This window comes from Henckelia pumila, chromosome 2 (assembly GCF_033568475.1).
Source record: "Henckelia pumila isolate YLH828 chromosome 2, ASM3356847v2, whole genome shotgun sequence".
Classification (NCBI taxonomy): Eukaryota; Viridiplantae; Streptophyta; class Magnoliopsida; order Lamiales; family Gesneriaceae; genus Henckelia; species Henckelia pumila.
The window spans coordinates 106865936-106890665 of record NC_133121.1 but is presented as its reverse complement, the minus strand read 5'-3'; the positions used below and the strand labels follow the sequence as shown (position 1 = coordinate 106890665).

Sequence of the window (24730 nt, the reverse complement as noted above, 5' to 3'; positions counted from 1 at the left end):
AAAAGTTTGTTAAAACTTAACCTCACTACTTGCACAGGTTGCACTTTTATCCTAGGAATGAGAATAGAACAAAGTTCTAAGTGCATGCGAACATTCATAACTTGATTTTTCCATTGAACCAAGATCTTGGGATCTCCAATCTAAAAGGTTGGGTTTTCGCTATGAATATCCTTTAATTTTGTAGGTTTTAATCTCATTCCTCTTGATAAACAGTTTACTTGATCTCTCCCTAAACCTTTTGTTAACGGATCTGCTAAGTTATCTTTTGATTTTACATAATCTACTGCGATAACTCCATTTGAGATCAACTGCCTAATGGTATTATGTCTTCGACGTATGTGTCTTGACTTACCATTATACATACTACTTTGTGCCCTACCTATAGCCGACTGACTATCGCAATGTATCATTATTGCTGGCACTGGTTTCGTCCAACACGGAATATCTTCTAGGAAATTACGAAACCATTCCGCTTCTTCTCCCGCTTTGTCTAGAGCTATGAATTCCGATTCCATAGTTGAACGAGCTATACAAATTTGTTTAGAGGATTTTCACGACACAGCTCCTCCACCGATGGTGAACACATATCCACTTGTGGACTTAGAGTCTTTTGTGTCGGATATCCAATTTGCATCACAGTATCCTTCTAGTACGGAAGGATATGTGGTATAATGTAATCCATAGTCCATTGAGTACTTTAAGTATTTAAATACTCTTTCTAACGCTTTCCAATGATCATGACTAGGATTACTTGTAAACCTACTCAATTTATTTATTGAGTATGCAATATCAGGACGAGTACAATTTGTAATATACATTAGACTCCCAATTATCCTTGCATATTGCTGTTGAGATACGGGTTCACCTCGATTTTTGGATAAATGTAAACTTAAATCCACAGGTGATCTTAACGGCGTAACATCATACGCGTTGAATTTCCGAATATGATTTTGCATGATGGAATCTATTTCGCTTTTTATGGCCTCTTTCCAAAGTGGAGCGTCAGGACTAGATAACGCTTCGCTTAAGGTCCTTGGATCATTTTCTATAGCATAACTAAGAAAATCAGGACCAAAAGTTTTAGCTATCTTAGCTCTCTTACTACGCCTTGGTTTTTCACTTTCATGAGTTTCCTCATTAGTGGATTCATGAACTCTTTTGGAAGAGCTATTTTCTTTTCCTTCTTTACAAGGAAAGACGTTTTCAAAAAATGCAGCATTCCTTGATTCAATAATCGTATTTTCATGTATATCAGGAATCACTGACTTGTGCACTAGGAATCTATATGCACTACTGTTGTTTTCATATCCAATGAAGATGCAATCTACAGTCTTAGGTCCAATCTTTACTTGTTTTGGCTTCGGTATTTCTACTTTCGCCAAACACCCCCACACTTTCAAGTATTTGTATGAGGGCTTATGTCCTTTTCACAATTCATAAGGAGTTTCATCCTTCTTTAAATGTGGAATTTTGTTAAGAATATGATTTGCCGAAAGTATTGCTTCCCCTCACAAGTTTTGGGAAAGTCCAGAACTTATTAGCATGACATTCATCATTTCTTTCAGAGTACGGTTTTTTCTTTCCGCAATGCCATTAGATTGTGGTGAATAAGGAGCAGTTGTTTGATGAATAATACCAGATTCATTGCAAAATTCTTCAAACGGAGCAACATATTCACCTCCTCTATCACTACGAATTTTCTTGATTCTTTTGCCTAATTGATTTTCAACTTCATTTTTATAGGTCTTAAATGCTTCAAGAGCTTCATCTTTGCTTCTTAAAAGAAACACATAACAGAATCTTGTGCAATCATCTATGAATGTAATAAAGTACTTTTTCCCACCTCTAGTTTGCACAAACTTTAAATCTCAAACATCAGTGTGAATTAGTTCTAGAGGTATTGTACTTCTTTCCACTGTGTGAAAATGTACTTTAGTTAATTTAGCTTCAACACATACTTCACATTTGTAGTTTGAATCAATCTTAGTCCTTGGAATAAGATTTAATTTTCCAAGTTTTCTCAAAGTGTTGAAGTTAACATGTCCTAATCTAGTATGCCATAAATTAGAACATTCAACCAAGTAATTCAAAGCATTAACTTTATTACTTTCAAGATCACGAAGTACAGTCATTACATTCATTTTGAACAGTCCCTTTTCTATATATCCTTTTCTTAGGAACTGTCCATTTTTCATGATTACAACTTTTCCAGCTTCAAAAACTATTCTAAATCCGGCCTTAACCAGCCTAGAACCGGATACAAGATTCTTCCGTATGTCCGGAACATGAAGGACATCAATAAGAGTAAGCTCCTTTCCCGAAGTCATCTTGATCACCACTTTGCCTAAGCCAACGATCTTAGAAGTCGCATTGTTACCCATATAGATCTCTCTTACACTTATAGGAGTATCCTTCGAGAATAAGTCCTTGTCAGCATAGACATGTCGCGTCGCTCCAGTGTCGATATACCATTCTCTAGGATGATCAACCATGTTAGCCTCGAAGACTACTGCTGACAGATCTATCTCAGACAAGTCAATAGGCACAGATTTGTGTTGGACAACATTTGCTCGATACTGATTGTCCTTCTGCGGTAAGCGACAATCCTTGGCCTTGTGGTTCGTCTTCCCAAAGTTCCAGCATGTTCCTTTCCATTTCTTGTTCTTCCCTTGGTTCACATCTTTTTCAAAATGCTTTCTTTTCTTCATAGCGTTTGGCTCCACCAAATTTGCCTTCGCTTTGATCGGTATCTTACCAGCTTTGTTCTCCGACTTGCGATTGTCTTCCTCAATTCGCAGCCTTACTATCAAGTTCTCGAGCCCCATTTCCTTGCGTTTATGCTTCAAATAATTCTTGAAATCTTTCCATAAAGGAGGAAGCTTCTCGATTATAGCAGCAACTTGGAAGGATTCACTGATCATCATCCCTTCAGCCATTATATCATGGAGGATGATTTGGAACTCTTGCACTTGGCTAATCACCGTCTTGGTATCAACCATTTTGAACTCAAGAAACTTTCCGACTACAAATTTATTTGTGCCAGCATCCTCGGTCTTATACTTTTTCTCCAAGGATTCCCATAGTTCTTTAGCAGTCTTGGTTGCAGAGTATACGCTGTACAACGTATTATCCAACCTATTCAGTATATAGTTCCGGCACAAGAACTCACTATGAGACCATGCATCGAATGCAGACCTTGCTTGTGTGTCAGCATTTGGTGCCGGAACAGCAACCACTTCCTTCAAAAACCTTGCCAGATGAAGTGTCGTGAGGCAAAACAACATCTTTTGTTGCCATGTTTTGAAGTCAGTACCGGAGAACTTCTCAGGTTTCTCGGCATGCGCATTGGAAACAGCAGGGGCCGTGACAACCGGTGGCGGCGGCATAACAGGGGGCGGTGGTGGGGGCGTAACAGAGGGCGGCGTGACTTTTGCAGAAGGATCAGTAGCCATCATACGAAATTTGTCTTAAACTTGTTATCCACCTTTCAACAGCACGCACGCAGCAACAGAGAAGATATCGAGCCGAGAGTTTAACTCTCTATCTTTAAGACAAATTTTCCCGCCTAGGTGCTTACGGGTTGATCAAAGTGTCTCCCAAGATAGAACGCTATCTATCAATTTCGATTAGTAGCACTACAAAATCGAAGCACTATGAACACTTCAAAGTGTTTAAAAAACTCAGACTCGAAACTCAGATGTATGAGTATGCAAGAGAAGGAAGAGAGAAATTAGCGAGTTGGAATGAATGCATATGGCGTCTATTTATAGACGTTGTAAAGCTGCCTCGGACGGTTGCACCCCTTCGATGCATGCATGGCCAAAAAGTTGCAATGGTTTGGTCTGAAGAGATGCACCTGTTCAGCCGAAAGGACGCACTGTTTCGGACCAAAAGTCGTGCCCGTTCACACGAAAAGAAGCAAAATAAAATATTTAATTAATTTTTGTCAAAGCCAGCCCAGCCCAGCCCGTGCCGTGCCGGCCGGACGGACGGCGGCGCGCGCGCGTGTGGCTAATGGTTCGAACCTAGCCTAGACTAGGTCCGCTCCCTTTAACAAACATGGGTACCCCTTGGGGCCCCAACCCATTGTCTAAACTTTGACATTATATAGTGCAATTTATTCCCACATTTTATCAATGTGGGACAATGATCATAAAGCCTCATTCACCATCCATTTGTCCATAACAAATTTTCCAACAAATAATATTTTAATATAGCAATTGATTCGTGTTAATTATTGGGGAGTAGAAAATTTGTCTGTTTATTTAATTTTTTTATAAAGATACTTAAAACATAAATTAAGTGGGGGAAATGCTTTTTTTTTTTAAATTTTATAACTTGTTCACTGGTCATATTAACTTTTTAAAATTTGGTTTTGATACATTAACTTTTAATTTTTAGTGATTTTGATCCAATTGCTTACGTAGCAGCTAGACATGTCATCCTTTTGCGGTGTCACGTCAGCATTTTTTGATACCACGTCAGCATTTTTCGGTGTCACATAAACGGTTAAAATATAGCGGACTAAAACTGAAATAAAAAATTAATATAAAGGACTGAAATCACAAAATGACAAACCTGTAGGACCAAAAAAGCAATTTTCCCGTTATAATTACTAGCTAATAAAAATATAGGTATGTGACGAAATTTGTCAAGATTTAAATATACGATTACAAATTATAATTTATAGGTATCTGATGCCCCCATAAATAATTGGGTCTGGTCCGACCCGAACCCGACAACCCATAACCAGGGAACGTGGTTCAAAAATTACCTACTATTATTATAAGACAGTATTTAAGACAATACAAAGCCCATTCGATCATGCCACATGTACCAATTCAAGTTAGATGGACCTATTCAAGACAAAGGGAAGAGCCCTTGACTCAAGCCCTAGCTGCTGAGCTCACTGGGCCGAGCCCTATCTAGGCATGGTAAAAGCCCGACCCGAGCTCAATAATTCATATTTTTGGAAATATACTTTGAGGCTCATCTAGTCTTATTTTATGAGAAGACCAGTCTGGGATGGCCCTGTTAGGGAATGGGCTCATGATGGGTCACGCCGAAAACACCTTCGGCGCCCCTTAACCTAGCTTTTGTCTGTGCAGAACACCGTCGTGCCCGACCCGACTCGGTTTATTGAAGATTTGGAGATCCACTCTACCAGACCGAACCCGGAGGAAAATTTTGACATCATCAATTGGCGCCGTCTGTGGGAATTTGAAGAAAAAGAATTGAGATGGCCAATGCGAATGGAGTCAACGCACAAATAAATCAACTTGTCACTACCGCTGTCGAACGAGCATTAGCTGCAAGGGGTGAAGCCAATCTCCCCCCACCAGATCAGAACACACAATTGGAGGAGATCAAGAAATAGAAAGAAGAGAAGGAGCTCTTGAAGAAGAAGCAGTCCGGATACCTAGCCACGCCAATCCGAAATATTCCTTTCTCTGCTGAAATACTGGAATCCGAACTCCCCAAAAACTTTAAGTTTCCACATGTTAGGGAATATGATGGAAAAGGGGATCCGGAAGAGCACCTGTCCCGTTTTGAGAATGTTGCGCTGTTGCACAAATATTCTGACCTGATCAAGTGCCGGGTCTTCCTCAATACTCTGATAGGGCCAGCACAACAATGGATCAACCTATTGCGTCCAGGGGATATCAAGGAATTCAAGGATTTCAGCAAGGCCTTTCTACACCATTTTGCTAGTAGCAAAAAACATCCCACAACCACTCTCAGTCTTTTTGCTATCAAACAGCAAGGTCAAGAAGATTTGCAAGCATATATTCGTCGATTTAGTGCTTTGGCCCTTGAAGTACCTACCGCTACTACTGATCTACTCATTAGCGCTTTCACCCAAGGACTTACTATAGGGGATTTCCTTAAATCCTTGATCAAAAAACCGCCATCTACATACGATGAGTTGCTTGCTCGGGCTGAGAAATACGTGAATTTAGAGGAGATACAAGTTTCTCTGTTGAATAGGGGGATAGACAAGCCTAGAAGCCCAAAGGACACCATGATCCCTAACACGCCTCGGAAGATAGGATCAGCTCCTCGACCCGAGCTGCTTGGACAATTCACATCCTTCACCCCTCTAAGGATGAGTAAGACTCAGGCCCTGCAAATATGCGAAGAAAAAAGACTTCTACAAAGACCCTCATGGAGTGAGCAGGGGCCTTGCAGGCCAAAATCTGATAAGTATTGTGATTTTAACAATGAATATGGGCACATCACCAATGACTGTCGACAATTAGAACAAGAGATTGAGAGGATAATTCAACAAGATGAGGTGATGGAAGATATATTGGTAGCGTGACAAGGAGGAAGGTATCGGCCCGGAAAAAGGGATCGGGATGGTCCAGACCATTTTGAGAAAAAGAGAAGAGGTCATGGAACGCCCAACACTTGAAGAAATATTATGCATAGGTGCCTGGACAATCTTACTCCACTACCGAGCCTCATAACACAATGGGTTGTGAGTTATTTCATTAATTTTGTTTTTAATTTTGTTAACAATAGTAGCCAAGTTGTTTTGTTATTTTTCAAATTTTGAAAATATCTTTTTGAGTTATTAATGAAAAAGGCATGTTTTTGTTAAACTCGAAGAATTCAAAAGTCCGACCAGCTCAGCAATATGTAAACTCACGCCACTCGTAGTTATCTCAAAAGCTCGACCAGCTCGGCAATATGTAAACTCACGCCACTTGTGGTTATCTCAAAAGCCCGACCAGCTCGGCAATATGTAAACCCACACCACTCGTGGTTATCTCAAAAGCTCGACCAGCTCGGCAATATGTAAACCCACGCCACTCGTGGTTATCTCAAAAGACCGATCAGCTCGGCAATATGTAAACTCACGCCACTCGTGGTTATCTCAAAAGCCCGACCAGCTCGACAATATGTAAACTCACGCCACTCGTGGTTATCTTGTTGAAAACACGGTATTCAGATCATTCAGAATTGATACCCGGTGCAGCGGAAGTTTTAAAATTTTATATGGAACGATTCCATATCATGGGTATCAAAACTTTAAGATTAAATTGTGCGTGTAAAAATTAAATAACAATTAAATTTTTACCTTGAATCTCGAAACGAGATTATGGACACCAACAGATAACTCTGCTCTTGTTGTATATCCCAGGAACTGATGGACGAACAATTCTTCAATCAGGTCCACGAACAGAAGTTTAATCCCTCTGATAGATTGCACTAGAAAATCTATCAGAAGTTTCTACGAAGAGAATTAACGAATTTGATCCGTTAAACCAGACTGCAAATTCAAAATTCACAGGCTGGAATTTTCGACAGAGAGAGGAGAGGGGCGGCGGCCACTAGAGAAAAACAGCTAGGGTTTTCGAAAATTTTGTGACCTCTGTTGTTTAATTTTTGTACTGCAATAACTTATTTATAATGTGGGCTGCTAACAGCTTAGGGCCCATTAGTCATAAGTTCAAGCCTGACAAGCAAAGCCCGCATGTTCAGAAATTAATATAAAATTCATCGTGACTCAGATTGATAAACCAATTTCACCAATGTGCACAGAAACCATTTCTGCATCTTTTAAAGTCAAGATAAATTTTCTGAATCCGAATTCAGTGGTTTCCAAAAATTCTCATCCCTATGTCATTTTAGGAAATCTTACTCTTCTACTCTGATATAAGAAGTCCCACTTCTTTATTCACTAAATTTAACTCTTTAAATTTAACTATCTCAATGGGGATTAAAAATCCATTACTTGTGTGACCCTCAATGGTTCAGGGATATAGCTAGCCGTGGGCTCACAACTCCTTGTGACTCGGAACAACAATTTCCAACTTGCCCATCGAATCATGGTAAGAGCGCCTAGCAACATCGCCCCATGATTCCCTAGGTATCACTGATAGTGCCTGCAAGAACCAATAGATTTTGGTTAGCGTACAGTACGGTCCCTTCATCCAAATATCCCGATCGAATCAACAACCATTGGTAAATCGAGAGTCGTTCGAGATTCGATAACTATGCAATGCATCTTGAAGATCAAATAGTGACATCGCATGTGCTACTAAGAAACCATTTCTTAAAACACATCATGTACTCTGGCCAGAGATTCGTCACACTAATATCTCCTCAGATTGCATAGGATATCCACACTAGCAAGTATGTGGTGAATCCTTGACAACAAAGCATCGACTCCTATATGTGTCGTAACTGTACCCAATCCCGACACCTGATAACCCCAATAGAGTCGGTAAACGAGTCAAAGTACAGTACTAGCATATAGAGTCTCAATGATGTTTCAAGTAGTAAGGACTAATGGTGTACAACCAAAACCGCGGACTTTATCCACTCGATAAGTGATAACCACTTGGAGAGTCCGGATAGGGTAGTTCGATCATTCATCGTATGAATATCCATTTGCATGCTTTGAACATCTCTATGTTCCATACCAATGAAACGTGGTACTCGGCATCGCAAATGCTAATCTCAATCTCGAGCGATCCTTATCCTTATTAACGGACGGCTCAATCGACTAGGAACTGTTTAGAATATACAGTGACTATAAGATGTGTTTCATGATAGCCATCCCCATGTGCCACCACATCTTACATACACTATAGTATATTCAAGGTCTTCATCTAAACATCTTATAGTATGTCACAACATAATAATATGATAAAAGATAAAGTAAATGCCATTATAAAAGTGTAAATTATATTAAACAAAAGATTGTTTATATATAGAGTCATAAAAGCCCTTAGCCACAAGTTGGCTCACCGGGCACCCACTCTTTCAATCTCCCACTTGCCCTAAAGCCAACTAGTCATACTACGCAGTCTCATTGCTTTGCGATGTTTGTCAAATAATGGTCCTGGCAAGGGCTTAGTAAGTGGATCAGCGATATTGTCTGCAGAGGCCACTCTCTCGACAGTGATGTCTCCTCTTTCCACGATCTCCCGGATGATGTGGTATTTTCTCAGTACGTGTTTGGATCTTTGATGAGACCTTGGTTCCTTTGCCTGAGCAACGGCACCCGTGTTGTCACAGTACACCGGGACTGGACCAACAACTTCAGGAATAACGCCCAACTCTTGGACGAAATTCCTCATCCAAACGGCCTCTTTAGCAGCAGCTGATGCCGCAATGTATTCTGCCTCAGTGGTGGAATCCGTTGTGGTGTCCTGCTTGGAACTTTTCCAAGAGACAGCACCGCCATTGAGCATGAACACAAATCCAGAGGTTGACTTCGAGTCATCCACGTCACTTTGGAAGCTAGAGTCGGTATAGCCTTACAATTTCAATTCTCTTCCTCCATATACCATGAACATATTCTTAGTCCTTCGTAAGTACTTAAGAATGTCCTTCACGGCTTTCCAATGCATTTGACCGGGATTGGCTTGATATCTGCTCGTGACACTCAGAGCAAATGCTACATCCGGTCTGGTAGATATCATCCCATACATGATACTACCTATGGCTGACGCATATGGTACATGTGTCATTTTCTCTATCTCTTCATCAGTCTTGGGACACATGGACTTGGATAGAGAAACTCCATGACACATAGGTAGATGTCCTCTCTTGGACCCATCCATTGAAAATCTTTTCAATATGGTTTCGATGTAAGTTGATTGAGTGAGTCCTATCATTATTTTAGATCTATCTCTATAGATCTGAATTCCTAGAATATAGGATGCCTCACCTAAATCCTTCATCGAGAATGTACCTGATAACCATATCTTTGTTGACTGCAACATCCCTACATCATTCCCAATGAGTAAGATGTCAACAACATAAAGTACTAAGAATGTCACAGCATCCTTAACTACTTTCTTGTACACACACGGTTCCTCCGGGTTCTTGATGAAACCAAAATCATTTATTGTTTCATCAAATTTCTGGTTCCAACTTCTTGATGCTTGTTTGAGACCATAGATTGATCTCTGAAGCTTGCATACCTTATGCTCGCTTCCCATGGATGTGTATCCCTCAGGCTGCGTCATATAGATCTCTTCCTTAATGTTTCCATTAAGAAATGCAGTCTTCACATCCATTTGCCATATCTCATAGTCATACCAAGCAGCTATGGCAATAAGGATTCTTATGGACTTGAACATTGCAACTGGTGAAAAGGTTTCATCATAGTCAACTCCTTGTCTTTGAGTATAACCTTTCGCCACCAATCGTGCCTTGTAGGTCAATACCTTACCATCAGGCCCAAGCTTTCTCTTATAGATCCATTTACACCCTATTGGAACAATTTCATCGGGAGGATCTACTAAAGACCAAACTTGGTTTGTATGCATCGAATCTATTTCCGACTGCATAGCTTCAAGCCATAAATTTGAATCCGCATCAGAAATTGCTTCCTTGAAATTTCTTGGATCACATCCAACGTCGGGTTCATCTTGATCCCCTTCAAGAAGAAGACCATATCGAATAGGAGGTCTATAAGTCCTCTCGGATCTTCTAGGTATAGGCGTGTCCATCAATGGTTTCTGAGGTGTAGGATCATTATTTTGTATCTTGGGTTCTTCTCAAATTTCTTCGAGTTCCATCATCTCGCCTTTCTTATCCAATAAGAACTCCTTCTCCAAGAAGGTGACATTCCTTGAAACAAACACTTTTGTTTCAGTAGGATGATAGAAATAATATCCGATTGAATTCTTCGGATACCCTACAAAATAACATAAGGTGGATCGACTATCCAACTTATCTCCCACTGTCTGCTTCACGTAAGCAGGACATCCCCAAATCCTCAAGTACGAATACTTAGGAGCTTTGCCATTCCATAACTCGTATGGTGTTTTATCCACTGCTTTGGTGTGGACGTTGTTCAACAACAACACCGCCATTTCAAGCGCGTAGCCCCAAAACGAAAGTGAAAGCTCAGTGAAGCTCATCATGGATCGAACCATGTCCAACAAGGTTTTATTACGACGCTCCGAAACACCATTCAGCTGTGGTGTCATAGGAGGAGTCCACTGAGAGAGAATCCCATTCTCTTTCAGATAGCTCAAAAACTCGGTACTCAAGTATTCTCCACCTCGATCCGATCGAAGTGTTTTAATACTTTTACCTAGCTTGTTTTCTACTTAAGCCTTGAATTCTTTGAACCTTTCAAATGCTTCAGACTTATATTTCATTAAATATAAATACCCATACCTAGAATAATCATCAGTAAAGGTAATGAAGTAGGTGTGGCCAAATTGAGTACCAATTCTAAATGGACCACAAACATCTATATGGATCAAATCCAACAGATTTTGACTACGCTCAGGTTTCCCCTTGAATGGAGATTTAGTCATTTTTCCTTTCAGGCAGGATTCACAAGTAGGTAGAGAGTTAATATCAGACATATCAAACATGCCCTCTCCCACTAGCTTGTTCATCCTCCTTGAGGAAATATGACCTAGCCTAGCATGCCAAAGGTTTGCCGGGTTTTGACTATCGATTTTCCTTTTGTTCGTTGTTACCGATTTATCAACATAATTTATTGGAACGTCTTTTAATTTTAAGTTATATAGATCGTTTTCAAGTTGTCCATTTCCAATCAAACATTCATTCTTGTAAATATTGCAAATCTCATTCACAAAATTGCAAGAAAAACCATCTCTATCAAGCATAGAAACAGAAATAATGTTTTTAATCAAATCTGGAACAAATAAAACATCTCTCAAAAGTAACTTAAAATCGTTCTGCAAAATTAAATAAACGTCTCCCACAGCTTTGGCTTCAACTCTAGAACCATTTCCGAGCCTCAGCTGGGTCTCACCCATTCTAAGCTTGCGACTTCTTGTCATCACCTGCAAATCAGTGCAAATGTGAGATCCACATCCGGTATCCAATACCCAAGAAGTAGTATTAAGTGAAACATTTATTTCAATATAAAACATACCCTTCGCAGTTCGCAACTGCTCTAGATATTCCTTGCAGTTACGTTTCCAATGACCGGGTTTCTTGCAGTGATGGCAAACATTCTTGGACTTTTCCATGTTTGAAGCCTTTGTCTTGTTCTTCTTCTCGGGTCCGGTTTTCTTGGATGGGGTAGAACGTTTCTTACCCTTTGTACTTGGCCCCTTCTTTGCAGAAGAAGAGGAGCCCACCAAGAGAACCGGTTTATCCTTCTTTAAAGTGGCTTCATAAGTTACAAGCATATTGACCATCTCTTCAAGGGAGGCCTCTATCTTGTTCATATTGAAATTCACCACAAAACCGTCAAACGAAGAAGGAAGAGAGAGAAGTAATAAGTCCACATTGAGTTCATGCACCAATACCAAATCAAGCGTTACCAACTTCTGTATGAGCCAAATCACGCGTACCCCATGATCACGGACCGAAGTCCCTTCACGCATGCGACACGTCATTAACTCTTTTACAGTAGCGAACCTTTCAGCTCTCGATTGAGCCCCAAAAAGTTCCTTGAGTTGTACGTGAATGTCAGCAGCACTCACGGTATCCTCAAATCGCCTCTGGAGTTCATCAGACATCGAAGCTTGCATATAGCATTTGGCCTTGATATCATGGTCCCACCATATATCAAGTTTGGCCAACTCTTCCGGACTTATATCAGCTGGTGCTTCCTTCGGAGGAGATTTTTCTAATACGTAGAGCATCTTCTCCGAGGTCAAGACAATCTTCAACTTACGGAACCATTCCGTATAGTTTGCGCCAGTCAGTTTATTTTGTTCGAGAATAGAGAATAGTGGATTGCGCGAATTCATCTTAATGAAATACTGAAAAGAAACAGACAATAATCAGTGATTGTTTAATTAATTTACTAAGACATAAAATAGGCGAAATTTATTTTATGAATCTCACTCTCACTATTTTAACGATTTCACTACCCTCTAGTGAAAACGAGAAACATTTTCTTTAGTGGGAACATGGAGTTCAATTGACAAACTATAGTCCCGAATAATATCAGCCAACCATAATTTTCAAAAGGTAGAGCCCAATTGCTTCCAAAGCAACCTCCATGTTTTTACCTCATGTCCAACAAGGGCCCAATAATATGACGTGGTTTATTGTGACATGTCAAGATGACCCATCAATATTAAGTTGTGATGGACGGTCGCCATGTGGATCCCCAATAATATGAGCAAATCCCATGGGAGTTCCACCCAACTTACAAAATATGTCGATCCAATGTACAGCTTTCCGACGAACGGGCCCCCCCAATAATATGAGCCGGACCGTATCCGCGGGTAGCATCTCATACATTGATCGTTGATGGAAGGTAGGAACATTTAAACAATATTTAAATTCCCTTTATTTATCTTGATATCAATTTTAAATCATATTTAAAATGAGGGATTTTAATTTTTGAAAATTTGTCTCATCATTTAAAATTTGTATGCTTGCGGGATTCATACAATTTAGTCTAAACATGCATACAACGATAATATCATATATTATATTTTAGGATGATCGATTCCATTACTAATCGACTCGTGGTTGCCAATCACGAGTCTAAGTCTAATCCTAGGTGATATGCAAGTATGCAATGCAATCCTATTACATTGTGCTTCCAATTTACATTTCTTCAGTCTTTATTGTCTGCTGGGCCCACCTCCGTCTTCAAATCTTCATCTCCCACTAAGTATAATTTATTTACAATAAATAACTATGACAAGTAGGGGATACATTTTAAGGGGTGGGAACGGGCCATAAACCAGGCCCACTTTTATTACATATGACAATTCATATTGGGCCATAAACCAGACTCATTAATAAATCCAACAACAATAAAAACAAATGTAAATTCCCTAACATACACCTACAAAATTGGTCATGGCAATCGATCATCCTTATCCAATAATATTTAATTCAAAATTAATTTATTGGATAACATGCAATGGCAATTAAATTAAATTAAAAAGGATAAAATAATATTCCATATATAAAATCTTATTTTACATACAAAATCATATTTTATCTTTTTATCAAATAAAATCATATTTTACATATAAAATCCAATTTTATACATAAAATCATATTTTACTCAATATTTCCATAAGATCATATCTTATCATCAATTGTACCAAAATAATTAATTTCATAAAATCTGATTTAACGGATAAAATCTATAAATTTTCCAAAAATTCAAATTTATCCAAAAATCAATTTTAAAATTTTCGGACTCGAACAATTCGATCCGACGCCTCGTGGACCAATCAAAAACAATTTCGGACCAAAAATAGAATTTTAACATATTAAAATTTTAATTAAAATTAAAAAATTAATTTTCCCGGGCCGCCCGGGACGATCCCGGGCAGCCCGCGCCCCAAAAGGGGCTCGGGCCGGGCAGCCCGTCGCTGCCCCTTGGGCAGCGACGATCGCTGCCCTGAGCAGCGCCGTGCGCTGCCCTGGGCAGCGATCCAATCGCTGCCCGTGTTTCGCCCGTCAAAAATTTAATTTTTAAAATTTGTTTTGTTTCAAAAACCGAGGCTTAAAAATTTTGTACAATCGATTAATTTAATCGCTTGATCTGAGCAACCTGGCTCTGATACCACTGTTGGAAAACACGGTGTTCAGATCATTCAGAATTGATACCCGGTGCAGCGGAAGTTTTAAAATTTTATATGGAACGATTCCATATCATGGGTATCAAAACTTTACGATTAAATTGTGCGTGTAAAAATTAAATAACAATTAAATTTTTACCTTGAATCTCGAAACGAGATTATGGACACCAACAGATAACTCTGCTCTTGTTGTATATCCCAGGAACTGATGGACGAACAATTCTTCAATCAGGTCCACGAACAAAAGTTTAATCCCTCTGATAGATTGCACTAGAAAATCTATCAGAAGTTTTTACGAAGAGAATTAACGAATTTGATCCGTTAAACCAGACTGCGAATTCGAAATTCACAGGCTGGAATTTTCGACAGAGAGAGGAGAGGGGCGGCGGCCACTAGAGAAAAACAGCTAGGGTTTTCGAAAATTTTGTGACCTCTGTTGTTTAATTTCTGTACTGCAATAACTTATTTATAATGTGGGCTGCTAACAGCTTAGGGCCCATTAGTCATAAGTTCAAGCCTGACAAGCAAAGCCCGCATGTTCAGAAATTAATATAAAATTCATCGTGACTCAGATTGATAAACCAATTTCACCAATGTGCACAGAAACCATTTCTGCATCTTTTAAAGTCAAGATAAATTTTTTGAATCCGAATTCAGTGGTTTCCAAAAATGTTCATCCCTATGTCATTTTAGGAAATCTTACTCTTCTACTCTGATATAAGAAGTCCCACTTCTTTATTCACTAAATTTAACTCTTTAAATTTAACTATCTCAACGGGGATTAAAAATCCATTACTTGTGTGACCCTCAATGGTTCAGGGATACAGCTAGCCGTGGGCTCACAACTCCTTGTGACTCGGAACAACAATTTCCGACTTGCCCATCGAATCATGGTAAGAGCGCCTAGCAACATCGCCCCATGATTCCCTAGGTATCACTGATAGTGCCTGCAAGAACCAATAGATTTTGGTTAGCGTACAGTACGGTCCCTTCATCCAAATATCCCGATCGAATCAACAACCATTGGTAAATCAAGAGTCGTTCGAGATTCGATAACTATGCAATGCATCTTGAAGATCAAATAGTGACATCGCATGTGCTACTAAGAAACCATTTCTTAAAACACATCATGTACTCTGGCCAGAGATTCGTCACACTAATATCTCCTCAGATTGCATAGGATATCCACACTAGCAAGTATGTGGTGAATCCTTGACAACAAAGCATCGACTCCTATATGTGTCGTAACTGTACCCAATCCCGACACCTGATGACCCCAATAGAGTCGGTAAACGAGTCAAAGTACAGTACTAGCATATAGAGTCTCAATGATGTTTCAAGTAGTAAGGACTAATGGTGTACAACCAAAACCGCGGACTTTATCCACTCGATAAGTGATAACCACTTGGAAAGTCCGGATAGGGTAGTTCGATCATTCATCGTATGAATATCCATTTGCATGCTTTGAACATCTCTATGTTCCATACCAATGAAACGTGGTACTCGGCATCGCAAATGCTAGTCTCAATCTCGAGCGATTCTTATCCTTATTAACGGACGGCTCAATCGACTAGGAACTGTTTAGAATATACAGTGACTATAAGATGTGTTTCATGATAGCCATCCCCATGTGCCACCACATCTTACATACACTATAGTATATTCAAGGTTTTCATCTAAACATCTTATAGTATGTCACAACATAATAATATGATAAAAGATAAAGTAAATGCCATTATAAAAGTGTAAATTATATTAAACAAAAGATTGTTTATACATAGATTCATATAAGCCCTTAGCCACAAGTTGGCTCACCGGGCACCCACTCTTTCATATCTCAAAATCCCGACCAGCTCGGCAATATATAAACCCACGCCACTCGTGGTTATCTCAAAAGCTCGACCAGCTCGGCAATATGTAAACCCACGCCACTCGTGGTTATCTTAAAAGCCCGACCAGCTCGGCAATATGTAAACCCACGCCACTCGTGGTTATCTCAAAATCCCGACCAGCTCGGCAATATGTAAACCCACGTCACTCGTGGTTATCTCAAAAGCTCAATCAGCTCGACAATATGTAAACCCATGTCACTCGTGGTTATCTCAAAATCTTGACCAAGCTCGACACCTACCATGCACTTCGTGGTCAAATTCAAAGCCCAACCAGCTCGGCGCCTACCACGCACTTTGTGGTCAAATTCAAAGCTCAACCAGCTCGGCACCTACCATGCACTTCGTGGTCAAATTCAAAGTCCGACCAGCTCTGCACTCACCCAGCCACTCGTGGTCAAAATCAAAGCCCGACCAACTCCGTTTACAAGACGAAATTCGTGATCAAACTTAAAAGCCCAATCAGCTCGGCGTACATCATGCGATTTGTGGTTGAATTTTAGCAAAATTCCAGCTTGGGAATATACTTTGCACTTGGTGGAACTTTAAATCATGTTTCCAGTTAGGGAATATGTTTAATGCTGAAGCAAAATTTTGCTATATTCCAGCTCGGGAATATGTTTAGTAATTTGCAAAATTTTGTCATATTTCAGCCTCGGGAATATGACCCATACTAGTTAATTCCAGCTTGGGAACACGGTTTATAGAAAACTCACAGTTGTACTCATATTCGAGATATGATCTGTACGGAGAAAATTTTTCCTACTCGGTTCGGGATCCAACCAGATCACTTGGTCTAAACTTCATACTTTTTTTAGACCAGAAAGGAAGGTACTATTGATGCCCCCATAAATAATTGGGTCTGATCCGACCCGAACCCGACAACCCATAATCAGGGAACGTGGTTCAAAAATTACCTACTATTATTATGAGATAGGATTTAAGACAATACAAAGCACATTCGATCATGCCACATGTACCAATTCAAGTTAGATGGACCTATTCAAGATAAAGGGAAGAGCCCTTGACTCAAGCCCTAGCTGCTGAGCTCACTGGGCCGAGCCCTATCTAGGCATGATAAAAGCCCGACCCGAGCTCAATAATCCATATTTTTGGAAATATACTTTGAGGCCCATCTAGTCTTATTTTATGAGAAGACCAGTCTGGGATGGCCCTGTTAGGGAATGGGCTCATGATCATAAATTCAAGGGCTTGAGCCCGAACTGGTATGATTGAAGCCCAACCCGGGCCCGTGAAGGGCCCAATATCTAGAACCTTCCAATACTCTCAGACACATGAAGATCTGCAACAGATAAGGACAATATCTTATGAATCCAAGATTTGATATGATTTCGAACTCATCAATTAGAGTCCTGCTCTAACACATGTTCTACCTTGACAAGGTAACCTATCCCTCCAAGCCCCTATAAATACAGGTATGGTTCATGGTTTATTCATTCATTTCTTCTATTCACTTCTTGTTCACACACTCACGCACGCATATTCTCTTGTTCTTACTTTTAGTCAAGCTCTTTTACTTTCGAGAACTGACTTAGGCATCGGATGGGTCACGCCGAAAACACCTTCGGCGCCTCCTAACCTAGCTTCTGTCTGTGCAGAACACCATCGTGCCCGACCCGACCCGGTTTATTGAAGATTTGGAGATTCATTCTACCAGACCGAACCCCGAGAAAAATTTTGACATCGTCAGTATCTGTGTATACATATATATGTATATATACAGAACACATACGAGAATTATCTAATATAATATTAATGCACGTTATAGAAATTAAAAGAGAGAGAGATTCATACATATCTATGCATAAGATAAGATCCAGATGTTAGCATAAAAACATTATTACATATGCTTCAAATATTCTCGTACGTACAAAGATAATTATTTTGCCATATTTTATATTTGAACTTCCATAAATATTATTACATGCATGATATCCCAATATGGAGTCACCCGTAGTAGTACATGCACATTGATATGTAAATGGCATGAAAATATATATTTCCTTTATATTATATGGTATGGCAACTGATTTCTACTAAAATAAAGTCTAAATTAACTTCACTTTGGCGGGCAGAATGTGATGACATATCGCGAAGCCCTGCACTTATTAAGGCTCGAAGAATCATCAAACGCATAACTATAAGCCCTTGGGCACATAGCCTTAAACAAATGCGCAAAAAGCGTAGGTTTGCAACTCTTGGGATCCGAAAATTCCCCTGTGCAGCAATACCTAGCCGATCGCATAGCCAAGCACGCGCTCTTGCACCCGACCACCCTGCCCCCGACCCGAACCTCCAAGGCCGAGGGGCAACATAAGTTCAAGTCAACGTCACACGACGCCATGCCACACCCGATCCCCCCACCGACGGGCTTCATCGACACGGGCAAGTTGAAGCCATCAACTAAACTGACATCGTAGAAATGGAGGGGCGAAATCGACGTGCCTAGTGTCATTTCCACCACCGTTGCTGGCGGGGTGCCGCCGAGACCCTGGCACTGCGTCTTGCCCGAGCAGTCACCTGTGGCGCACGAGCCGCGCCCGTTCGCGCTGAAGTTGCAATCTTGTCTACCCCATATTCTGCCGGACCATTTTGGGGGCACGTCGATGACTGCTTCTTGGCCGCTGATGAGATGGAAACCGCCGTCTTTCGGGGTGGGATGCCCCGCGCCGCCTAAGATTCCCGGCCATATGCTCTCCTTGCAGTTGTTTACTACTATGAGTTGGTGTCCAGTGCCATCTGCAAATGAAGCAAACAAAATTTTTCATCATAACAAAAAATAAAAATAAATTAACAATTTAACATCATACTTGTGCTACTGAGAAAGAGGAAAAGGGTAAGTAGAGTGAAGAGCAGAAATGGTTTAATGAACATTTTTCAGCACCAAATTTGTAAATTGAAAACGTATTAAAGAAACGAATTTGGAAATGTTTATTCACTTCTGGGTTGAATTATATGCGACAATTTATAAAGCAACTTCTCAGCGGGGTACATATATATACATATGTACAACAAAGGTACAAGTAGCTAGTTCCTTTATGCGGCTGTGAGAAATATATGAATTTCTTTTTTTTATTATTATTACATGGGAGGGTAATTAATATTTAATATAGATGATCATATCATTTCACTTTCAAGACTGAACTTTGACAATTCCTGTAACATTTTCTGTTATATGCATTGACAATTGATTTTACTTGTTAAATTTCGTTAAATTTCTATTGGTACGTAGTTTTTTTTAAACATGACATGTGATAAATTAATATAACATAAATGTTACATCAATTTGTCACATACGAATATTTGTTTATAGTTAGACATATTTTTTTCATGTAGTGTATTCAAGGAGAATATATTGAGATATATTATATAATAAATTTCAAATAAAATAATTACAAAAGACTAACATTGTGGTATATATGTTTAAATAATTGAAAATATTGTTCATAAGTTATAAAAACATTAAGTTTTTTGGTAACTACTTTGTCCATTAATTTTTTGGGTTCTAAACTTTAAATCCACGAAGTCATCAAATTTTAATCTTGGTGTTCTTAATTTTTATTATTATTTTCTATATAATTTGCCAATTTGGCATGATCTGATGTAACATTAGACAAGTCAAAATTTTAATTTCGCTGTCATGATGTCAATATTTTTCAGCGTTATTTTTTTTTTTTATGTTACATCAATATAGTAGTAAAATAAGATTAAAAAAATCAAAGTTGTTGCAAATCAATTTTACCTAATAGCCCAAAATCAAAACGAGACGTGTTAGAAACAAAAAATTATTTTCTCAGACAAAATCGGTTCAACTCGTTAAGAACAAGGGAGTTCTTTATTTCTTGCTTTTTTAACAAAAACCTTTCTTTTTATACGGAAAAGGGCATATATACATTGCTTCTAAGGGGGGATTAGTATTTAGTACAATTAATTCGTAATTGTATCGAGTCCATCATTAGCTTGAGTATTAACGGGTAATTTTCCTAATAAAGAGAAAAGAACTAAAGGAGGCCGGGGACCATTTTAAATATCTGGCTCCACTTTTAACATCTGTGTGGTGGAAGATTGCTCTAAGAGACTTCAGTAGTGTTTGGAAGAGCTTTTAGGAAGCATTTCTCAGCTTTTCGTTAATAAAATTTTACAAAATTTCAAAATTTTGTTAACGAAAAAGCTGAAAAGTTCTTCTAAAAAGCTCTCCCAAAAACTACCTTCATTCGTAAGACATTAGCAAAAATTAGGGAGGTAAACGAGCCGAGCTTTTGAATGTTCAAGCTTGGTTCATTTATAACCAAGCCAAGCCCGAGCTTATTTAACGAATATATTCATGGCTCACGAGCTTATTCGAGCTTTTATCGAGCCTAAACGAGCTTAATATATTTAAATTATAAATTTAAATATTCATTAAATTAATTAAAAACTAAATTATATATTTGAAAAAATATATAATATTATTATTAAAATTTGTAATTTTATTCTAATAAATTAATTTTTATAGATTTTTTAATATTTTTCATAAGTAAAGTGTAAATTTATAAATTAAATATCAATACTATTATTTTTTTGTCTAAGAGATGACTTACGAGCTTGTTAACGAGTCTGTTCACGAGCATGTTCACGAGCTAACGAGCCGAATATTTTAAAGCTCGAGCTTGGTTCGTTTGCCTTAACGAGCCTCATTAAACGAGCTCAAATGAGCTTTTAACGAGCCAAGATCCATACAACTCGCGAACTGTTCGACTCATTTACATCCCTAGCAAAAATGTTATCTTTATATTATATCTAACGGTTAAATTTAATTTAATTTATTTTTGATCAAAAAACGAGTAAATTTATTAAACGAAAGGTTTCACTTTACAAAGTTTTGTGTCCAAATAAGAAAATTCCACTTTTCCAAACAAACGAGTCAGTAGATAAAAAAGTAAAACGAGTTATTATGGACAACGAAATTAGCCGCTTGTCTTAATCAAACAACTGCGCAATTTAATTTATTTTTGTGAACTCCACAACTGCAAATCATTTTTGAACTTTTTGAATTAGGATGATACCTTTATGTACCTCATTCGATTTGAATAAAAGAATATTTAAAATCTATTAAATTATTATTATATATATATATATATATAATATTTAAATTTCTCGAGCCCTATTTCAAGAACATCTAGTGAATCGAATTTTAATCGGAAAACTAAGTAACTAACTACTTGCCAAACACAAAACATCACCAGCTCGTTTAAAAGATTGAAAATTAAATTAAGGAAAACGAGAAAAATGAGAAGGGTAGTCATAATTGAACCGGATTTGTCGAGTGTAATTTACCTGATTGCGGTTTCTATGTAATTAAAAGATACATTACCAACTCGATTAAAAATTGAACATTAAATTAATGAAAACGAGGAAAATGCAAAAGGATATTCAACATTGCGAAATTTTAATTACATCGTCAAATAATATGAACCGTATTCTTAAAGCGGAATATCGAGGCCTTTCCCCACTTCCACTCCAATTATCTGAAGCAGTCCTTTGTTCAAAATCTACAGAACAGAAAATATATATACGCATGAAATCAATAATTTTAACAACTGATGATGCCCTAAATTAAATGCCTTTGCACTTGGAAAATTAACTATTTTACCAAAATCTTGAATTTTTCGAATACAATATTAAACTTAGACTACCTCTCTGGCATTTAAGTTGAAAATTATGAAATACTTGCACACTCGATATTTAATGTATCCACACCGGACGTCAGTACACTTGCATTCTAATCTATGAATAGGAAACAAATTCCAAGAAATAAGTGTCAAATGAATACCCAACTCGATAACATGTATGGGCTTTTTGTCACTAGTAACTTTGAGTTCGTGGCCTAGTAATAATATCAATATTTAAAGAACCAAAACACACATGCACAAAACCTATATTTTTTGGAGTCAATTTCAAAATTTTACTTCAAATACTTTCTCAAATCTCAATTCCCTTCTCCAAATGCAACCAGAGCCTATTCTAATACATTACACATGCCACAGGGTTTTTTGCATTATAATAGAAAATATTATTCAGAAAAATCTTGAACTAATTATATTTATATCCAGAATATTTATATGTTTCCACTGGGTTTTCCACATGTAAATTGAATGATACGAAAAACTGCGTGCATATATACTAATGGAACATTAGGCAATAATTAATGCTAAAAACTGACCAATTCGACTATAAAAACCATAACGATGCCGATCATCCCAGCTCTGGAGTTCCAAATTTCAGCTGTCCTCGTGAAACCAAGAAACGGGGGCTCGAACTTGGGCTCTTCCTTCGGCACTTCCACCTGAAATTTATTTCGCCACCTAATTTGTATAATTATAAAAATAAAAATAAAATAAAAAACACTGGTGCGGAACCAAAGAATTGAGCCTACGCCGGCGGGAAGCTTGGCGGCTTGAATCTTGAAACAGAGCCGTTTGTGTGAATATTGGGCACCCTGTCTCCGACACTGGAAGGGCGCGATTTCGCGGTAGTTATGGGGATTAATCACCTGTGCACCGGCGGAGAGGAAATGGGATGATAGTGTTTGTGAAATTGCCATTTGGGAAATTATAGCCACACCCCTTCTTTCTCGATCTTATCTACGTGAATTGGGTTTTTTAAAATATATATATATATATTCTAAAAAAAAGTTTGATTCCCAAAAAAAAGTTATCTCACATGAATCAGAGATCAATGAATCATGCAAAATTAAATCGATGGATGTGTGCGAATAATAATAGGGACATGGAGCAACATGGCCAACCCCCAAAACATATCACATAAAATATGCTCCACACAAAAATCAAAGTCGCAACACTGAAAAAAATTTTCTCACACCACCTCAAATTTTATCAATTTTCCTATGAAATGTGAAAAAAAAAAAAAAAAAAGTTATATTCTTTCTATAATGGAAGTTTGAGTGGTTAGTCCAGTTTTATTTAGGATTATCAATTGGGTCGGAGTGTGGCCCAATATATGTTCCTCCGATCCAAAATAAAAACAATAGGTGACTATGATTCTGATCCGTGTTGGCTTTTGGGCTTAAATATTATTTAGTCCAATTTCAATATAATTATAAGCCGTGTATTTTGATTTCGGAAGCTTGAATTCGTTTGAAACCCGGCCCATTATATTTTATCAAATTGATTTAGTGATAAATTAGGTTATTAATTATAAATAGCGATGAAAATTAGAAGTACTTTATGTGTATATTTTTTAGAGGGAGTGTTATTTACACTCCAAAAAGTGTTCATAATACTATACTTTGTCTATTTAATTAATTATTAGGCAATATTATCCCTTATCTTTACTTTCCTTATATTTTATTATTCATTTTGAGACATTTTAAAATAACGATATATTAATAAATAAATTTGATAAATAATATTAATCTTAAAATTAAGATTTTAAATAATAGTCATATTTCTTATATAAGATCGTGACTATCGAAAAATTTTACACCTAAATATTCTACATATTTTGTGAAAAAATTGACTAATAAATTTTTATGTTCCTACTAAAACTTGGGTTATAGTATTCAAGATAAAATTAAGATTTTTTTTGTTATTTAAAATTTTATGTATCTTAAAAAATTAATTGACATACAAAATATAGTTCTAAGTTATTTAAGGTAGATAAAAATGTTATATTATATAAGGAAAACAATTAAAAAGAACAATATTGTCTATTAAATAATTAAATAGATAATGAGGAGCGTTATTAACAATTTTTAGAGTGTAAATGAATAACACTCCCTATTTTTTTAACCTATATAATATATATACAGTTTGTGTGATGATTTGAATCAAATGCATACAATGAACTTTTACAATTACAAGGTATGCAACGAATTTAAAAAGGTAGCAGTAACCTTGAAGATTACACGTGTCAAATAGCTGTCGCAATCAATACAGGAATTTTTTATTTGTTGTTCTTTTATTTTTTAAAAATGAATACAGGAATTAGATTAGATATAGATAACGATAAAGATAGAAGTTTGATATTCCAGAAACTTCCATGGCCCACGTGACCTACGATCAATAATTCCTCTGAATTGGACCTCAAAACGGATATTTTAATTGGTGGAATAAATAAATTTTTGGTAAAATAATTAAAAGTTTGATTTTTTTTATTAATATGTTTTCAATAGATTCTATCGTACATAATTTGTTTATTAACCCAAGTTTAATAAATTTTTTTGTATGATTTAAGAACTCACAACTATTATTTTTCTTGTGTAAATTCTCGAACTAAGACAATAATTTACAAACAACATTGATCAAATAA

General features: G+C 37.6%; 3 protein-coding genes across 5 annotated transcripts; 1 reads left to right on the top strand and 2 right to left on the bottom strand.

Moving 5' to 3' along the window:
- The first annotated feature begins 5239 nt into the window (after positions 1–5239).
- On the top strand, positions 5240–6322 carry LOC140878104 (uncharacterized). The gene is made up of 2 exons (XM_073281710.1): positions 5240–5318; positions 5523–6322. Exons 1-2 carry the CDS (start codon positions 5240–5242, stop codon positions 6320–6322), a joined length of 879 nt encoding a protein of 292 aa, XP_073137811.1.
- An 11990-nt stretch (positions 6323–18312) lies between these two features.
- LOC140883436 (thaumatin-like protein) lies at positions 18313–19367 on the bottom strand. 3 transcript variants are annotated; one of them, XM_073289894.1, is made up of 2 exons: positions 19231–19367; positions 18313–19159 (listed from the first exon to the last, which is right to left on the bottom strand). In XM_073289894.1, exons 1-2 carry the CDS (start codon positions 19292–19294, stop codon positions 18480–18482), a joined length of 744 nt encoding a protein of 247 aa, XP_073145995.1. In that variant the 5' UTR covers positions 19295–19367; the 3' UTR covers positions 18313–18479. The 3 variants fall into 3 exon arrangements, with proteins under 3 accessions (XP_073145995.1, XP_073145996.1, XP_073145997.1); XM_073289895.1 differs by having other exon boundaries at positions 18313–19135; XM_073289896.1 differs by having other exon boundaries at positions 18313–19132.
- A 2322-nt stretch (positions 19368–21689) lies between these two features.
- Positions 21690–23030, bottom strand: LOC140883437 (light-harvesting complex-like protein OHP1, chloroplastic). The gene is made up of 3 exons (XM_073289897.1): positions 22836–23030; positions 22623–22745; positions 21690–21951 (listed from the first exon to the last, which is right to left on the bottom strand). The coding sequence occupies exons 1-3, from the start codon at positions 23001–23003 to the stop codon at positions 21883–21885; spliced, it is 360 nt and encodes a 119-aa protein (XP_073145998.1). The 5' UTR covers positions 23004–23030; the 3' UTR covers positions 21690–21882.
- Between the last annotated feature and the right edge of the window lie 1700 nt (positions 23031–24730).

Coding starts and splice junctions, on each gene's coding strand:
- LOC140878104 (XM_073281710.1), top strand. CDS start 5,240: ATGGCCAATGCGAATGGAGTCAACGCACAAATAAATCAACTTGTCACT. Junction 5,319..5,522: donor ACGAGCATTAGCTGCAAGGG/GTGAAGCCAATC, acceptor ATGATGGAAAAG/GGGATCCGGAAGAGCACCTG.
- LOC140883436 (XM_073289894.1), bottom strand. CDS start 19,294: ATGTTCATTAAACCATTTCTGCTCTTCACTCTACTTACCCTTTTCCTC. Junction 19,160..19,230: donor CCTCTTTCTCAGTAGCACAA/GTATGATGTTAA, acceptor CTTCATTTGCAG/ATGGCACTGGACACCAACTC.
- LOC140883437 (XM_073289897.1), bottom strand. CDS start 23,003: ATGGCAATTTCACAAACACTATCATCCCATTTCCTCTCCGCCGGTGCA. Junction 22,746..22,835: donor CCGCCAAGCTTCCCGCCGGC/GTAGGCTCAATT, acceptor AATAAATTTCAG/GTGGAAGTGCCGAAGGAAGA. Junction 21,952..22,622: donor TGGTTTTTATAGTCGAATTG/GTCAGTTTTTAG, acceptor TCTGTTCTGTAG/ATTTTGAACAAAGGACTGCT.